The sequence below is a fragment of the Labrus mixtus genome, chromosome 5 (genome assembly GCF_963584025.1).
Source record: "Labrus mixtus chromosome 5, fLabMix1.1, whole genome shotgun sequence".
NCBI lineage: Eukaryota > Metazoa > Chordata > Actinopteri > Labriformes > Labridae > Labrus > Labrus mixtus.
Window position 1 is genome coordinate 26,835,525 of NC_083616.1, and position 18,686 is coordinate 26,854,210.

Below are 18,686 nucleotides of genomic sequence, written 5' to 3' on the forward strand. Positions count from 1 at the left end.
TTCAATTTATTAAATATAGTTATTAATTATTAATAATATTAGTAATTAAATAACTAATCTGAGACTGATTTGAGTGATATTTTGGTTATATTTCCCTGAGTACAGGGTGGTGCCCCAAAACGAGATTAAACATAGTTTAATGATATTTTATTTATATTATTAATAATTTAAAATAATTATTAAAGAATATAACCAAAGTTGACTTGATACAACCCCAACAGCAGTAATGGCGGCTTGTCAACTTCTGGTTTCCCCCGGATTGGTCTTTACATTCAAGTAAAGGGAGAGAATGCTGGTTTTGTTTGTGTTTTGTTTTGTTTTAAATGTCTGAACTGGCCCATTAAGATGGAATGTATCATGATGACACATCAAAGAGCTTTGATCTGGATTCCAGAACTCTAAAAGTCTATAAGGTCTCCTGCTTTCAGCATTAGTCTGTAGGAAGCTTCTTGAATTACCAGAGAACACTTCTTAACTGTTGGTTTAATCCCAGCTACTTTTAATTCAGTATTAACAGTAAGGCAAAGTCTTTTCTTAAAGCTAAGAAAATGACCGACAACCGATCAGGCAAACATGTCACCTGGGCGAAAACAGGCTATTCTGAGACCTCAGATAGCTGGGAGATTTCAGAATGCTCTGAGGTGTCAGGATGTTTGGACGCAACGGACAGCGACATATCGGAGATATCAGATAGACCTGAGAAATCTCAGAGAATTACGAGACCTGATGGATGTGGCAGATCGGAGAGATCAGAGGTTGTTGAAGAAAAGATACCAAAGAGATCCGAGGACTTGGAGTACTTGGAAAGCTTGGAGATATCAAATTTCTTGGATACTTCAAGATACTTGGAAATATCGGAGACATCAGATAGAGCTGAGAAATCTCATAGATCTAAAAGACCAGATAGCTCTAAGAGATTCCAGAGAATTACGAGACCTGATGGATGTGGCAGATCGGAGAGATCAGAGGTTGTTGAAGAAAAGATACCGAAGAGATCCGAGAACTTGGAGAACTTGGAAAGCTTGGAGATATCAAATTTCTTGGATACTTCAAGATGCGTGGACATATCTGAGAAATCAGATGGATCTGAGAAATCTCATAGATATAAAAGACCAGATAGCTCTAAGAGATCTCAGACAATTACGAGACCTGATGGATGTGGCAGATCGGAGAGATCAGAGGTTGTTGAAGAAAAGATACCAACGAGATCTGAGAACTTGGAGATGGACTGCTGGGAGGTATCAAATTTCTTGGATACATCAAGAGGCTTAGACATATCTGAGAAATCAGATGGATCTGAGAAATATCATAGATCTAAAAGATCAGATAGCTCTAAGAGATCTCAGACAATTATGAGACCTGATGGATGTGGCAGATCGGAGAGATCAGAGGTTGTTGAAGAAAAAATACCAACGAGATCCGAGGACTTGGAGTACTTGGAAAGCTTGAAGATATCAAATTTCTTGGATACATCAAGAGGCTTAGACATATCTGAGAAATCAGATGGATCTGAGAAATCTCATAGATCTAAAAGATCAGATAGATCTCAGATAATTACCAGATCTGATGGATCTGCCAGATCGGAGAGATCACAGCAATATGCTGATCTCCAAGATGATCTGAGGAAGAAGAAAAGAGACATAGTACCTCTTGAAAAAACCGCCAGATCTCATGAGAATAAAGCCCTGGAGGAGGAGCGAAAACAAAAAGAAGCGCTTTTAAAGGCTCTAGAGGAGGAGCAAGCTAACACACGCAGTTTCAGTGTTGAAATTGAGAGATTAAATGCCAAATTGGCTGATTATAAAAAGTCTCAGAAAGAACTGAAGTGGTCCAAGCAAAAACTGACAGACAAAGTCAGTGAAATGTGCTCTGAGCTCGAAGCCCAACTCGTCGAGCAGCACAAGAAAAGTCTTGAAAAAGACAAAGAAATAAAATCCCTGGATATCAATAATCAGAAATTCCTAGAACTAACTTCTGAGAATACCAGGCTGCAGGATGAACTTGAGGCTGCCCTGACCGAGTGCCGGCCTGCAAGGCTGGATAACAAGACCTGTGAATTGACCGCTGAGCTTGAACAGAAAAATACTGCGATTGAGAAGCTCACAGATCATCTGGAGCAATTGCAGAGTCTGCAAGAAGAATCAGAAAAGCGTGAGAAGGACAATTGTGCTGAAAACAAGCAACTAAGAAGACACATTGATGAGCAGAAGAACAAAATTCTGCAGAAAAACAAAGAAATCAAATCCCTACTCAACAATAATCAGAGTCTTGAAATTGAAATTAAAGGCAAGGACCACATTGTTTCCTCCCTGCAGGAGAAAGTGAACCAGCAGGCCTCCGACTTCAAAGAGGAACAAGCCAATAACTGTTCACTCTTGAAGGTAGTAGAATTTCTGACACAGAAAAGCCATGATCTGAATTCTGAGAACGAAACGCTGAAGATTGTCCTGGACGAGTGCCAGCTTGCACAAAAACAGCTTCAGGAAGACGGAGAACGTAGAAGATTTGAGGAGGAACTGATGAAGGCCAGGTATTCAGAAGCAAATGAAAAGATTCAGAGGCTAGAAGCAGAGCTCTCTGAGAAGACTCTGGCATTAGAAAAAAGCCTAAATATGGAAGAAGGGTTAAGGTCTTCTATCAAAATTCAACAGAAGCACTGTGAGGAGATGATTTTAAAAAGCCAGGCTGAGGTTGAATCTCTAAAACTCCAGACAACCCAGCTAAGAGAAGCCTCTGTGTCCTCAGAGCGTGTCATGTACAACGTGCAGACACTGAAGATGGAGAATGCAGATATCAGGCATAAATTCCAGGATGCAGAGAGAAAGTATGACAAACTTGAGTTAAAGTATTGCTCCCTCTCTGAACGTTTTGCGAAGAAGAAGTCTTCCGTTGATATGCTGGAGCGCACAGTAGACGCACTCAATGCTCATGAGCTGGAGAGCAAGAAAAGACGGACACAACTTGAAGACGCACTCACAAAGCAACAGACGAAGAACTCTGAGTTGCAGCATTGCAGAATTGCCTCTGAGAGAGAAAGGATCACCAGTGGAAAGCTTCAAGATGAGCTGAAGGACACTTTGAACAACTACATAAAGAGTGTGGAGGAGAAGCACGTGCTGGCCGTAGCTCTCCGGAAATCTGAGGAAAACTTCTCCAGGCTTCAAAAACAACAGCTGGAAGAGTCCAGACACGTCGAGTCCAAGCTCAACAAGCAAAGAGAAGACTATAAAGACTATAGACCTAGGAACCAGGCACCAACATTGGTGGAGAGTTGGTGTTGGTTACACTAACGCTGACTGTCATCAGCTGTTTACAACTCACAGTGCCCTTCAGGTCACTAGTGAAAGACTCAGCTTTGTATGAGGTTTCACAGAACCAGAATTCATCAATCATTCACAATAACTTTACCACAAAAAATATTACTAAATACTAATTACTAATAATTACAAAAATACTCCACCCTTAAGACCATGGAGTCCAAATTAATTTGACCCAAATTAGTCCAAATCAATTTGACCCAAATATGACACAAAGAGATGTACTTTTGTTCATGTCACCTCACTCTGTGTGTGGTAAAGATTCAAATAAAAAATAAAATAATAAAATAAAAAATTGACCTGCCTCTTACTGGACAAGCTGGTTCATACCATAGATTGTGAATAAAAAAGAAAGATGAGGATTTCTAAAGTATAAAGAATGAACTCTAACATCAGATTTCACGCCATCATGGATGAGATTTTTTATTTATTTATTAAATGTGTTTAGTGTGTTTCAGCTGTTTTCTACTTGTACTTCTGGATTTATACGAGTGGTGCGCGGCAGCAGTGTGAAAATGGTCTTCTCGTATCATAACAACGGACTAGCGCCGCCTGCTGGCATGGAGAGTTGTTTCCTCTCACCCATGTGCAGAACGTATGTGCTGGTTGTCCGTTGGCTGTAGTCTTTGCACAAAGTGCAACTTTTTGGCCAAGCCAAAGGCGTCGTGAGTCACCACAGTCGGCCTTCGTTCAGCCATTAGTTCTTTGCCGTCTGCTTGGTGTGTCAGGGCCTTTATGTGTGTTAGTTAACCCTCTATTTATGTTTTTAGATACTTAGTTACCTTTGTGACACGGCTCCTTTAATTTCAATGTTAAATTATTATCCTGTTTTAATTCTCAAGATTAGTGAATTCAATTTAATGTTCCTTTAACTTTGTTATAGTATTATTCACTGTCAGTGAATTTTGCCACAAAATACCCCACATCGCAGGCCTGGTCAAAGCTGCGGAGTCACGAGCGAGTACAGTTGAAGCTGGTTCACGTTGACCGTGCAGACATAACAGGTGGAAACTCACAGAGGCAGAGTTCAAGGCACTAGAGTCCCAGAAACGCACCTCGATGCTGGTGGGATAGACTCGGGCTAACGGCGAGCTGCTGGCGAGCTGCTGGCGAGCAGATGAGAAGCGGGTGGTGCCAAGAGTGTATGTCTGCACGCGTTCAATTTATTAAATATAGTTATTAATTATTAATAATATTAGTAATTAAATAACTAATCTGAGACTGATTTGAGTGATATTTTGGTTATATTTCCCTGAGTACAGGGTGGTGCCCCAAAACGAGATTAAACATAGTTTAATGATATTTTATTTATATTATTAATAATTTAAAATAATTATTAAAGAATATAACCAAAGTTGACTTGATACAACCCCAACAGCAGTAATGGCGGCTTGTCAACTTCTGGTTTCCCCCGGATTGGTCTTTACATTCAAGTAAAGGGAGAGAATGCTGGTTTTGTTTGTGTTTTGTTTTGTTTTAAATGTGTGAACTGGCCCATTAAGATGGAATGTATCATGATGACACATCAAAGAGCTTTGATCTGGATTCCAGAACTCTAAAAGTCTATAAGGTCTCCTGCTTTCAGCATTAGTCTGTAGGAAGCTTCTTGAATTACCAGAGAACACTTCTTAACTGTTGGTTTAATCCCAGCTACTTTTAATTCAGTATTAACAGTAAGGCAAAGTCTTTTCTTAAAGCTAAGAAAATGACCGACAACCGATCAGGCAAACATGTCACCTGGGCGAAAACAGGCTATTCTGAGACCTCAGATAGCTGGGAGATTTCAGAATGCTCTGAGGTGTCAGGATGTTTGGACGCAACGGACAGCGACATATCGGAGATATCAGATAGACCTGAGAAATCTCAGAGAATTACGAGACCTGATGGATGTGGCAGATCGGAGAGATCAGAGGTTGTTGAAGAAAAGATACCAAAGAAATCCGAGGACTTGGAGTACTTGGAAAGCTTGGAGATATCAAATTTCTTGGATACTTCAAGATACTTGGACATATCGGAGACATCAGATAGAGCTGAGAAATCTCATAGATCTAAAAGACCAGATAGCTCTAAGAGATTCCAGAGAATTACGAGACCTGATGGATGTGGCAGATCGGAGAGATCAGAGGTTGTTGAAGAAAAGATACCGAAGAGATCCGAGAACTTGGAGAACTTGGAAAGCTTGGAGATATCAAATTTCTTGGATACTTCAAGATGCGTGGACATATCTGAGAAATCAGATGGATCTGAGAAATCTCATAGATATAAAAGACCAGATAGCTCTAAGAGATCTCAGACAATTACGAGACCTGATGGATGTGGCAGATCGGAGAGATCAGAGGTTGTTGAAGAAAAGATACCAACGAGATCTGAGAACTTGGAGATGGACTGCTGGGAGGTATCAAATTTCTTGGATACATCAAGAGGCTTAGACATATCTGAGAAATCAGATGGATCTGAGAAATATCATAGATCTAAAAGATCAGATAGCTCTAAGAGATCTCAGACAATTATGAGACCTGATGGATGTGGCAGATCGGAGAGATCAGAGGTTGTTGAAGAAAAAATACCAACGAGATCCGAGGACTTGGAGTACTTGGAAAGCTTGGAGATATCAAATTTCTTGGATACATCAAGAGGCTTAGACATATCTGAGAAATCAGATGGATCTGAGAAATCTCATAGATCTAAAAGATCAGATAGATCTCAGATAATTACCAGATCTGATGGATCTGCCAGATCGGAGAGATCACAGCAATATGCTGATCTCCAAGATGATCTGAGGAAGAAGAAAAGAGACATAGTACCTCTTGAAAAAACCGCCAGATCTCATGAGAATAAAGCCCTGGAGGAGGAGCGAAAACAAAAAGAAGCGCTTTTAAAGGCTCTAGAGGAGGAGCAAGCTAACACACGCAGTTTCAGTGTTGAAATTGAGAGATTAAATGCCAAATTGGCTGATTATAAAAAGTCTCAGAAAGAACTGAAGTGGTCCAAGCAAAAACTGACAGACAAAGTCAGTGAAATGTGCTCTGAGCTCGAAGCCCAACTCGTCGAGCAGCACAAGAAAAGTCTTGAAAAAGACAAAGAAATAAAATCCCTGGATATCAATAATCAGAAATTCCTAGAACTAACTTCTGAGAATACCAGGCTGCAGGACGAACTTGAGGCTGCCCTGACCGAGTGCCGGCTTGCAAAGCTGGATAACAAGACCTGTGAATTGACCGCTGAGCTTGAACAGAAAAATACTGCGATTGAGAAGCTCACAGATCATCTGGAGCAATTGCAGAGTCTGCAAGAAGAATCAGAAAAGCGTGAGAAGGACAATTGTGCTGAAAACAAGCAACTAAGAAGACACATTGATGAGCAGAAGAACAAAATTCTGCAGAAAAACAAAGAAATCAAATCCCTACTCAACAATAATCAGAGTCTTGAAATTGAAATTAAAGGCAAGGACCACATTGTTTCCTCCCTGCAGGAGAAAGTGAACCAGCAGGCCTCCGACTTCAAAGAGGAACAAGCCAATAACTGTTCACTCTTGAAGGTAGTAGAATTTCTGACACAGAAAAGCCATGATCTGAATTCTGAGAACGAAACGCTGAAGATTGTCCTGGACGAGTGCCAGCTTGCACAAAAACAGCTTCAGGAAGACGGAGAACGTAGAAGATTTGAGGAGGAACTGATGAAGGCCAGGTATTCAGAAGCAAATGAAAAGATTCAGAGGCTAGAAGCAGAGCTCTCTGAGAAGACTCTGGCATTAGAAAAAAGCCTAAATATGGAAGAAGGGTTAAGGTCTTCTATCAAAATTCAACAGAAGCACTGTGAGGAGATGATTTTAAAAAGCCAGGCTGAGGTTGAATCTCTAAAACTCCAGACAACCCAGCTAAGAGAAGCCTCTGTGTCCTCAGAGCGTGTCATGTACAACGTGCAGACACTGAAGATGGAGAATGCAGATATCAGGCATAAATTCCAGGATGCAGAGAGAAAGTATGACAAACTTGAGTTAAAGTATTGCTCCCTCTCTGAACGTTTTGCGAAGAAGAAGTCTTCCGTTGATATGCTGGAGCGCACAGTAGACGCACTCAATGCACATGAGCTGGAGAGCAAGAAAAGACGGACACAACTTGAAGACGCACTCACAAAGCAACAGACGAAGAACTCTGAGTTGCAGCATTGCAGAATTGCCTCTGAGAGAGAAAGGATCACCAGTGGAAAGCTTCAAGATGAGCTGAAGGACACTTTGAACAAATACATAAAGAGTGTGGAGGAGAAGCACGTGCTGGCCGTAGCTCTCCGGAAATCTGAGGAAAACTTCTCCAGGCTTCAAAAACAACAGCTGGAAGAGTCCAGACACGTCGAGTCCACGCTCAACAAGCAAAGAGAAGACTATAAAGACTATAGACCTAGGAACCAGGCACCAACATTGGTGGAGAGTTGGTGTTGGTTACACTAACGCTGACTGTCATCAGCTGTTTACAACTCACAGTGCCCTTCAGGTCACTAGTGAAAGACTCAGCTTTGTATGAGGTTTCACAGAACCAGAATTCATCAATCATTCACAATAACTTTACCACAAAAAATATTACTAAATACTAATTACTAATAATTACAAAAATACTCCACCCTTAAGACCATGGAGTCCAAATTAATTTGACCCAAATTAGTCCAAATCAATTTGACCCAAATATGACACAAAGAGATGTACTTTTGTTCATGTCACCTCACTCTGTGTGTGGTAAAGATTCAAATAAAAAATAAAATAATAAAATAAAAAATTGACCTGCCTCTTACTGGACAAGCTGGTTCATACCATAGATTGTGAATAAAAAAGAAAGATGAGGATTTCTAAAGTATAAAGAATGAACTCTAACATCAGATTTCACGCCATCATGGATGAGATTTTTTATTTATTTATTAAATGTGTTTAGTGTGTTTCAGCTGTTTTCTACTTGTACTTCTGGATTTACACGAGTGGTGCGCGGCAGCAGTGTGAAAATGGTCTTCTTGTATCATAACAACGGACTAGCGCCGCCTGCTGGCATGGAGAGTTGTTTCCTCTCACCCATGTGCAGAACGTATGTGCTGGTTGTCCGTTGGCTGTAGTCTTTGCACAAAGTGCAACTTTTTGGCCAAGCCAAAGGCGTCGTGAGTCACCACAGTCGGCCTTCGTTCAGCCATTAGTTCTTTGCCGTCTGCTTGGTGTGTCAGGGCCTTTATGTGTGTTAGTTAACCCTCTATTTATGTTTTTAGATACTTAGTTACCTTTGTGACACGGCTCCTTTAATTTCAATGTTAAATTATTATCCTGTTTTAATTCTCAAGATTAGTGAATTCAATGTAATGTTCCTTTAACTTTGTTATAGTATTATTCACTGTCAATGAATTTTGCCACAAAATACCCCACATCGCAGGCCTGGTCGAAGCTGCGGAGTCACCAGCGAGTACAGTTGAAGCCGGTTCACGTTGACCGTGCAGACATAACAGGTGGAAACTCACAGAGGCAGAGTTCAAGTCACTAGAGTCCCAGAAACGCACCTCGATGCTGGTGGGATAGACTCGGGCTAATGGCGAGCTGCTGGCGAGCAGATGAGAAGCGGGTGGTGCCAAGAGTGTATGTCTGCAGCCTGGAGTCTCTCATCTCATGCCCACTCATCTGGAGCCCTCTTGCCTTGAGGGTTCTCGACTGGGGCCCTGAAGCCACGCCCCCTATAGCTTTGTGAGCTTCTGAGTATCAAAATAAAAGCTTGCATCTAATCCGGTTGTTCCAGCTTTGTTGTTTTTGAACTACAGGGTTACGGCAATCATATAATACTATTTTATAATCGCCAATAGAACACTTAAAAAAATATCTCTAACAAATTGTACAGATTATGAACAGATTTTAGTTGTGATTTTTATTTTATTTTTGATAGGCTAGATAGATAGATAGATAGATAGATAGATACTTTATTGATCACGAGGGAAATTCAAAGCACCCAGTAGCAGCTTACAAAGAAACTCACATGACATGAAACATATTTTACATCCAAACAACAACCGCTGCCCCCTGTCATATTTGGGGGAAATGTAAAGTGGAAAAGGGCAGACTTCAAACAACATTCTGGAAACTGGAGCACATGCAGCTCACACACATTAGCATAATAAGATTTGGATTTTGAAGATGGAAATAAAACCCATGATATTAAGCGCTCCACTGGATTTCATCACTGACTGAAGGTCCTGCTGAACTCTCCAACCTCAGCTCCACTTGCATGTGCACTTCATGTTGGTTTTTGCTTTAAATCAAGCTAATGAACAGCCATTGAAAGAGGACTGTGTAAAACACTGCAAGGAGAGCAGCCTAAAAAGAGGAAATGCCAAATTCATGAGGACTAAAGGAAATGAGAGGACAGGGACAATGTGCGGATGTGAGCTGAGCGAGACATCTGAGGGAGGAGAAGGAGCTGTGAGGACAAAGAGGGACCAACAGAAGGCAGGGTGGTGACACCTCAGGGATGAAATCACAGCGAAACGGAGCCGGGAGATGTGGAAGAGAAGGGATGGCGGACGGGGAGGGAGAAATGATGACTGTGAAGGAAGAGCAGAGATGGTGAGACATTGCGGCTCAGATGGGACGGAGAACACGAAAAACAGAGTCCCTGCTGAGTGAGAGTCTCTTAATTATCACTGAGCCAGAGAGGACGTCTGTGTGTGTGTGTGTGTGTGTGTGTGTGTGTGTGTGTGTGTGTGTGTGTGTGTGTGTGTGTGTGTGTGTGTGTGTGTGTGTGTGAGAGAGAGAGAGAGATAGAGAGAGAAAGAGAGACGTTGTATAGACTGCTTAGATCTTCCTCAAAGTAAAATAATCTTTCAATGTCTCATCATTCATTCAAATCATCCCAGGAATCATATATAAGACACCCAAGGGAGGACGGAGTGGATAAAATATGCCAAACTATTAAGACTTTCACCCAAGAGACCAGTGGATCCCTGCTATTTGGTGAAAGTGAAACAGGGATACGATCAGAGTTGCTGTGGAAAAACAATGGCTCTCTGGATGAAGAGAAATATATTGCTAGTTGGGGGGAAAAACAGGAGATTTTTCAAGTTTTTTCCTTTTGTCTTCTCTCTCTCTCTCTCTCTCTCGAAACAACCTCGCTCAAAGGCTGCTAGTGACCTTTTACCGCTCCACAATAAAGAGTGTACTGACATATTGCCTTACTGTGTCAGCAGCTCATAAAAAAGCCTTATAGAGCGTCATCAACAGAGCACCAAAAACATCGGCCTCTTCCCGCGACCTCTCCAGAGCCACATACATTGTTAACGTTGACCTTTTTATTCTGATTCCCATTTCAAAAGTCAAGTGGTAATAAAGTGCTACAGGTAACTTGAACAGTCGTTTTCCCCCCACGGTCATTCACACTCTTAATCAGCATACAAAATGAACAGCTGTTTTCCTCTCTCATACAAACCTTCACTACATCTTTTCTACTCAGATATAACTACCTGGAACTGTGCAAGAACTTACAGTATATGGACTGTGATGACTTCTGCACTTTGGATCTGCCATGGCTACTTATTTATAACCCTCCCAGCACTTTGACTCCGGCTCCTTGTTATTTATTTACACGTTGAATGTGATCGCTTCTTACATGTATGCGTTTCTTTGTATGTAATGTGCTTCTCTGTGAATGTTTAAAACGTATGTGTGACCTTTTAACTTCTATGCACCAACCAGCAGTGGCGCTCTTCGTGCCCACATAAAGGCCAAGTTGCCCCTTACCGTGCCGAAACACAAACCAAGTCCCCCACTAGCCTGCACTCAAATAGCTCCATGTTGAGTATGTTTACCTCTTACATACATCATCACGTTGTACTACTAGATAGTTGCAGATTTTCCCAAAGACCTCAGAGTTCATGTGGGTTTTATCCAGCTGACTCTGAATATTCACGTCTACTCAAATTTCGAGTAAGCACTTGACGTCTGCATCAGAACGACATGAACCCTTTTCCACTATTTTTAAATGGTCATTGAGAGGAACGGTATTAATTTAATATTTAATGTTGTGCACAGTCACGCACACTATTAGGTGTTTTCAAACCCTGGCAGTAGAAGACCACACGCAGTGGTTAGTGTGGGCGCCACATGTATGGAGGCTGTAGTAATCAAAGCGGGTGGTCCGGGTTCGAATCCGGCCTGTGGCTTCTTTCCTGCAAGTCATTCCCCACTCTCTCTCTCTCTGCCTGATTTCCAGCTCTATCCACTGTCCTATCTCTCCAATAAAGGCACAAAAAGCCCCAAAATAAATCTTAAAAAAAAAAAAAAAAAGAAGACCACACAATAGCCCAACACCATCATATTATTTTTTGTAAATTATTGTAAGAAAAACAAACTTTTTGTATTTATTTTCACAATAGTTGGTAAAATATGTAATTTTAAACAATTTTCCATTTTTATATGTTTTTGGAAGGAATCTCGCGACCCCCCCTAACAGTGTCTTGTGACCCCCCCCCCCCCCAGGGGGTACCGACCCCCAGTTTGGGAACCACTGGATTAAGCTATACGTCATGTCCACGTTGTGCACCCATTCTTGTGCTCGTGCATGAGCAACCATACCGTGCTGAAGCCTACATCTTCCAACCGTGCCAGGGCCAAGGAAGTGTACAGAGCTCAAACGAACTGTGCTGGGACACGGTATGGATTGCTTAGTGTGAGTGAACCTGTAATCACGATGTATCCTGTTATACAATAACAATAAAGGCTTTCAGTTCAGTTCAATTCAATTCAATATGTATTTTATATGAATAGCCAAATTTCAGGCTGATTGTTTCTTGCTCGGTCAACCAGAAACCATCCTTTATGAATTATAGTTTTTTACCTTGTTAGCTCCTCCTTGATTTTCATTGGCTCGTGAGGATAAAACTTGACCCGGAAACACATCATGTACGGCTGCTGAGCTGCTGGAGACAAGAGAGAAAAAAAACCTTAGAGGAGAGAAGATGGAGGTCAGGAGAGATGGAGTCGTTTGAGAACAGAGAAGTAAGTAAGTATGACAGAAAAATGAAAGAAGAAAAGTTGATGTTTAGATGGAGAAAAGTTAAAAAGAGGGAAAGAGAGAGAGAAATGATTGAACGATCCAGGAGAGGAGAGGAACAGAGCCATGAGGATTATGTCAGGGACAAAGAAGAAAGAACATTGCAGGCTTCTAATACTGATTAGTCATTCGATAATTACAGTCTTCATTCATCAAAAATACACACACACATACACACGCACACACACGCCTCACTTTGATCTGATTCCTAGAGCATTTAATTTTTTTACTTGTGTGTGTGTGTGTGTGTGCATGCCTGTGTGTGTGTGCGTGTGTGCGACTGCCGAAAAGAAATTAAAGCTTGGCCTCGTTTTTAAATTTGCAAGGTAACATGCACAGCACATTTATGTAAGTGCACACACACACACAGACACACACACACACACACACACACACACACACACACACACACACACACACACACACACACACTCACACACACACACACACACACACACACTGACTCAATGACAGGCTACAGGCCTCGGATCAAACGCCAGAAATAACTTAAACTCCCTCCTGGGGTCTCACAGATACCCCAGAACTGGTTAGAAACACACAATCTCACACACACATGCAAACATTGAAAGTTAAACCTTTGATGTTTACACACACGCATGATGACAGACACACACACACACACACACACACACACACAGAGACACACACACATACACAGTGTGCTAAAGAGGAAACATCAGAAGCAAATGCAATAAGCCCGTTCATTATGCATTCACATATATAAGCTGTAAAAAGAAATCATATAAAATATATAAAAACCTCCATTCTCATGTATTCATTACGTCATGACGAGCTTCATGTTTCTTTACTTTTCATTGTGTTTCCTGATTTGATTTTGTTGTTGTTTATTTTTTATGCACCATGCTAGGATTCCAGCAGTGTATTTTTGCCATAATAAGCACAAACAATTAGAATAAAAATAACACACACTCAGCCTTAGTATGGGGTAATGAAGACTGGGTCCAATATGTTTAATATTATTATTGCTTCTTTTTTTTTTTTTTGGTAATCCTGCTTAATAAAGTGTTGAAAAAAATCAGATTATGTGAACAGTAAAGGACGTGGTTGAACTGACTTTTTTGGGGGGTTTGGTAAGTGTGTTTGAGTATTAACACAAATAAAACACAAATGTAGCGTTTTAAAGCACAATTTCAACCGCCTGACAAAGCCGACTTATCCCACTCCACCCTGTTTGTGTCAGTTCTTCGACCCACCCTCCCTTCCCTTCCTCTCCTCCTTCCTCCTCCTTCATCTTGTTCGTCTAATTCTAAGCACAGTTTTGGCCGTGATCAGCTCATGCAGAATTACGCCTGAGACAGAAACCCCTCATCCTGAGTCTCCCTATCCTCCCAGACCAGTCGACTGACAACATCCTCGTCCATCATAATCGTTATCTCAACACACCTTCATCTGTCTCATCATTCATATGACCATTAAATATATATACGATATCACCTGCTGACTCTGTTTGTGGAATTTATTTTACATCCTCTGCTGACTTTCTAAATTGAATATAATAAAAAAGGGTTTCGAAGAAGAAGTAGAAGAAGAAAGCGGGTCTAACATGGGAGCAGAAGTATGTGCACATTGCCCTCACTACTTGGTCTTTAGAACTGCATCCTCTGCGGTATTATCCTGCGATGAAAAACAGCACACATCTACATAATACATGCTGAAAGACCAAATCCTCCCACCCGCTCCCAAAGAATTTCAGCTTCCTTCTCTTTGCTCCGGCTTAAGGGACCAAGATGGTTTTTTTTGTTTTTTTTGTTTTTTTTTGTAAAAGGTTTTTTAGTGAAAGTGAATTGGCACAAAATGCACACGCACGCACACACACTCGCACAGAGTGACGCATGTGTGCGTAAGCTGAGACGCACAAAGGGAAAATGAAACACAAACCACACATCCTCATTTGAGAGTAAATCCTGCCACGGGGAGAAGTGATGTGTCAGTACGACTCAGATCTGTTCAACACTTATCCTCCATCCCTCTCTCTCATCACTTCTTCTTCTTCTTCTCTCTCTCACTTTGTGTCAGCCTCTTCCATCTCAAGCTGTCTCTTCTTCTCTGTCTCTAGTCTCCCCTAATCTGACTTCTTTCTTTAGCTACATTTTCTATTACTGTCTCTCTTTACTTTGAGTTATCCCGGCACATGCATTTTTCCTTTTTATCAGTCTCTCCCCCTTCTTCTGTCTTCTCCCATCTCACATTTTTACCCATCACCCCCCCACCCCCTCTTGCGCTGCTGTTCTGATGAAGCGGTAATAGCTCCTTTATTAATTTTTTAAGAAGCGAGAAAGAACAGGACGGTCATTAAACGGGTGTACAACGTCAGACACAGACGTGTTTTAGCTGATCACACAAAAATAGACACTTCACTGAGACACTCTGCAGAAAGCATCAGCATCATCAGCAAGCAGGAGATAGAAGACATCAGGATTTAGAAACAGTCCGTTAAAACAAAATAGTCTAATTCTTCTGGATTGGGTGACAATGTGAAAATATGGAGAAAGAAAAAAAAGGCCATTGTACTGCAAGTAAAAATGTTTGCTTCCTGATTTTGTCTCCCTGTTTAAAAGGTTGCTGAAAAAAGCAAAATCTGTTTAAATCTTTTATGAAGCAACGGCAGAGTTATCGTCCCTTGTTCCTTTTTACTCCCCCGTTATTCCAGGAAAACTAGAAAACATTTGCCTGGAGAAAGTTAAGTGGATCTCACAGTTCACTCCGGAGGGATTTAAGTCTGGCCTTTTTAAACTTTGCTGATTGTGCGATGCAATATTAGGTTTCATTGGCTGTCTTTATTTTATTCTTGTCATCGTCCATGAGGTGGTATTAAGGTGATCTAAGGTGAGAGTGTATTTATATCTTATCCCCTTTCATACATGCTCAAAACTCCTGAAAATGTCCAGATATTTTTGGAGTGATTGCTCTCTGAACACTGCATTAAAAAAAGGCTTTTCACTGATTGGCTGCAGGAGCTGAAAAGGTACAGTGGCCGATAAGGGTCACATGCTGAGCAACTGATGAAACGACAAACATTTATGCAGCATATTCAGAAACGCTGCACATTCAAAAGCAAATGCAAACTACCACAACAAACGCAACGGCTGAAACGCGCTGTAAAGACACAAACGTTTAAGGCTGAGCTTACATCGTTTTTGTATTTGCAGTTGTTTTCTATGAGTGTGTGTGTTTCTGACTTAAGTTTCATTTCTGCACTTGCAGCGCGTTTGATGCTTATGCGGTTGTTTTGCCTTTTTTGCAGCGCGTTTTTGTCTTTGCATCTGTTTTGGGAGTTTGCATGTTTTTCTAAATGTTTGTCGTTTCATCAGTTGCTGAGCGTGTGACCCCTACCAGCCACCGTAAAAAGGTCATATCCGGAACAGTATTTTGGTTGGTTTGGACATAACTCTTAACTAGTTAAGATGAAATTTATGTCTCCATGTTTCCACAAAACATGACCCAACTCAAGTTCAAACATACAGTAGCTGGTGCATCAGGCCAATGAGTTCTTCTCAACCCCTGAAGTGACAAAAAAATTTCAAATGTGTACCAAGATGCCCAGACTCCCACAGTTTGCTTAAAATAACAAAACATCACCGAAGAAAACCTCAGGCGACTTTAAACAATAAACATGAAGCCTGCTGACTTGTTTAACATTTGAGTTTTCCATCTTGTGTTTGTGATTCCCTGCCGCCGTTTTCTGTGTACTTGAGTTTGTTTGTGAGTTTATTTCCTTGTTGGGCCACTCGTTCCCTTGCGGCGCTTTGTTGTGTTCCCGCTCTTGTCACTTTGTCGGGCTTCATTGTGTCTCTGCTTGTCTCCCTGCGGTGTTTCTGAGAAAAAGACCTGTCCAACATCGTCTGGATCTGTCACTATTCCGTGAAAATGGTAATACAAGCAGCGTGGCCTGGGGCAATGCTACTTTTAGGGTCAATTCCCTGGATGGCATCAGTTCATTATGGACAGCAGAAGCATTTTTGTTTATGACTTTAAATTGTCTTTGTGTTGTATTCTTTTGAATGTCTAGTGGCTTGTAAGACGGTTGTTTATGTGCGGTCATGACCCCGTGTGCATCCGAGTCCCTGTGGTGCTGTCGGCTCCTTGTAGAGTTTGACCCCGTCACACCGAAGCTGCTCTCAGGAGGCTAACTCAGGCACGCATGCAAGAACATACCACACACACACACACGCACACACACACACACACACACACACACAAATGTGCAACCACCGGTACACACACATAAACACACGTTTGCATTTCAAAGTCTGATTGCTGATTTTTGTATATGTGATGCAAAAGACACAGAAAAAGACAAAAAGAGCAGAAGAGACACTTACACTTCATCTGTCTCACCACGGGCTTATTGGGCTCCAGCCAGTGCTGACGGAGAGAGAGAGAGAGAGAGAGAGAGAGAGAGAGAGAGAAGATAACAGAGAAATGTTACCCAAAATAGGGATACAAACTTGGTTTAAAGCAGTATATGTTTGGGTTTACAGATGGCCTAGATGTTAGGTCGCGCCCCGTGTGCGGAGACAGTAGTCCTTCAAGTGGGTGGACCAGGTTCAGGTCCGACCTGCGGCTCCTTTCCTGCATGTCATTTCCCACTACTACCTCCCCTATACTCTATCCAAAAAACTCCAAAATAAATCATAAAAAAAAGTTTGTCCAATCAAATACGTCTTATGTGGATTTTGATTCATTTTTGGTTGTAAATTATATCAAGTTAAGCTAGACATTTCTGAGTGCACATGAAATTGATGGACGGTGCTGAGTTCTCCTGCTCCCTGCAGCTTCGTCAGCAGGCCTACATGTACCAGGTTGCATTGCCCGAGAGCAGCTACAGCTTTGCACAGCTGTATTTCTAAGGCTGAATATCTTTGGTGATATAGCTGAAACAGCCACCGAAAAGTTTTATTTACCGCACTCTACTGTACTCTGCCTTTTGTTCTGTAACACTTCTTGTTGTATTTGTTTAGTTTTTTTCATTTTAAAAGAAGCTGGCTCCTGTTCACACAAAGAGTCTGCTCTCCTCCGTGTGTGGGATGTTTTAAATATGCAGCCTGATCTTGTAATTACTTGTCACTTGATCCTGCTGAAGTACCGACTGCCATCTGATTAATTTCCAACAATCTTATTTTTGCCATGGTGACTCAGTGGAGGCGTTTCCTGTCACGTTTGATCGACAGTTCCTGCATTTTTGTTTTTCTGCAGACATATGACTCTTTAAAGTGCTCAGTGTTTTAATTCAGTCCTTTTCCCTTCTTGGCGTTAAGATAAAATCAGACATAATAAGAGCGGTCTCGCCAGCGCCAAACAGATTAACCTCCAAATCCTGGGAATAATGATTGAGTTCATATTCCAAGTCCTCAACGGGGATTTCACCCCTCAAGATCCCCGATTTAGAGGGCTGCCACAATTTCTGACCGCCCTTTCCCTCCTCCTCCGCTCTATCGTGGTACAGAGGGGAGGACTCGTCAAAGAGGCATTCTTGCTCTCTGTGCAACGCCAGCACTTTCTGCTCCTCTTCTTTTTCCTGCTCAAAAGTTGTAGTTCTAAAATGTCACCAGGTGCATGATGGGAAATAAACTCAAAAGTAATCCTGTGAGGTCCCCAGTCTTTGTAAAATCTTAGTCTGTGACTCAAATCTCTGGGATGTGCTGAAACATTATCTTTAGACGTCAGAGGGTGTCAGAGGTTAGTCTTTAAAAACACATTTCCAAAAGTTTTTTCAAAGCGTTCTAGTGTAAGGGAGGCATAAGATAGATGACATCGCCATGGGGATAGAATATGTTTTTAATGATGAAATGATCTGATTTCCTTGAGCGCTTTATGACTTTTCCACTGAGGTATCGTGACCAAGTGCTGGTGACCAAAACCTCGTCCTGACCTAAACCCCCAGATCCGCCCGCACGGTCTGAAAGACTGGTGCTAAAGTGCGACATCTACCGGACACCTCCTCTGGAAGTCGCATACTATACCTTTAAAATACGTATCCATTATGTAATCAAATTAAAGACGTGTGATAGTTACCCTCTGTTTCTCGGGGTCCACGTATCGAATACCGAAGTAGTCTTTCTCAAGCAGGTTGTAGTGGTTGCACACATGATCCAACAGGAACTGACCTTTGGTGTCCCTCTGGTAAGACATAAAAACAAATAAACATGTAAATTTGTGAAGATATTTTGCATTTAACGTTAGTAAATCCCATTAACATCCCAGCTGCGTGTGATACCATCTGCTTCACCATAATCACAGCAAACACCCCCCCCCCCCCCCC

At 41.6% G+C, this 18,686-nt stretch overlaps 1 protein-coding gene across 1 annotated transcript in view; it reads right to left on the bottom strand.

Moving 5' to 3' along the window:
- The window catches only part of frmd3 (FERM domain containing 3), a 77,479-nt gene that overhangs the window by 38,314 nt on the left and 20,479 nt on the right, over positions 1–18,686 (bottom strand). Inside the window, exons 2-4 of the mRNA XM_061039126.1 lie at positions 18,440–18,544; positions 16,747–16,789; positions 12,167–12,245 (exon numbers count right to left, since the gene is read on the bottom strand). Of these exons, the coding sequence (XP_060895109.1) occupies positions 12,167–12,245; positions 16,747–16,789; positions 18,440–18,544 (227 nt within the window). The remainder of the gene's footprint in view (positions 1–12,166; positions 12,246–16,746; positions 16,790–18,439; positions 18,545–18,686) is intronic.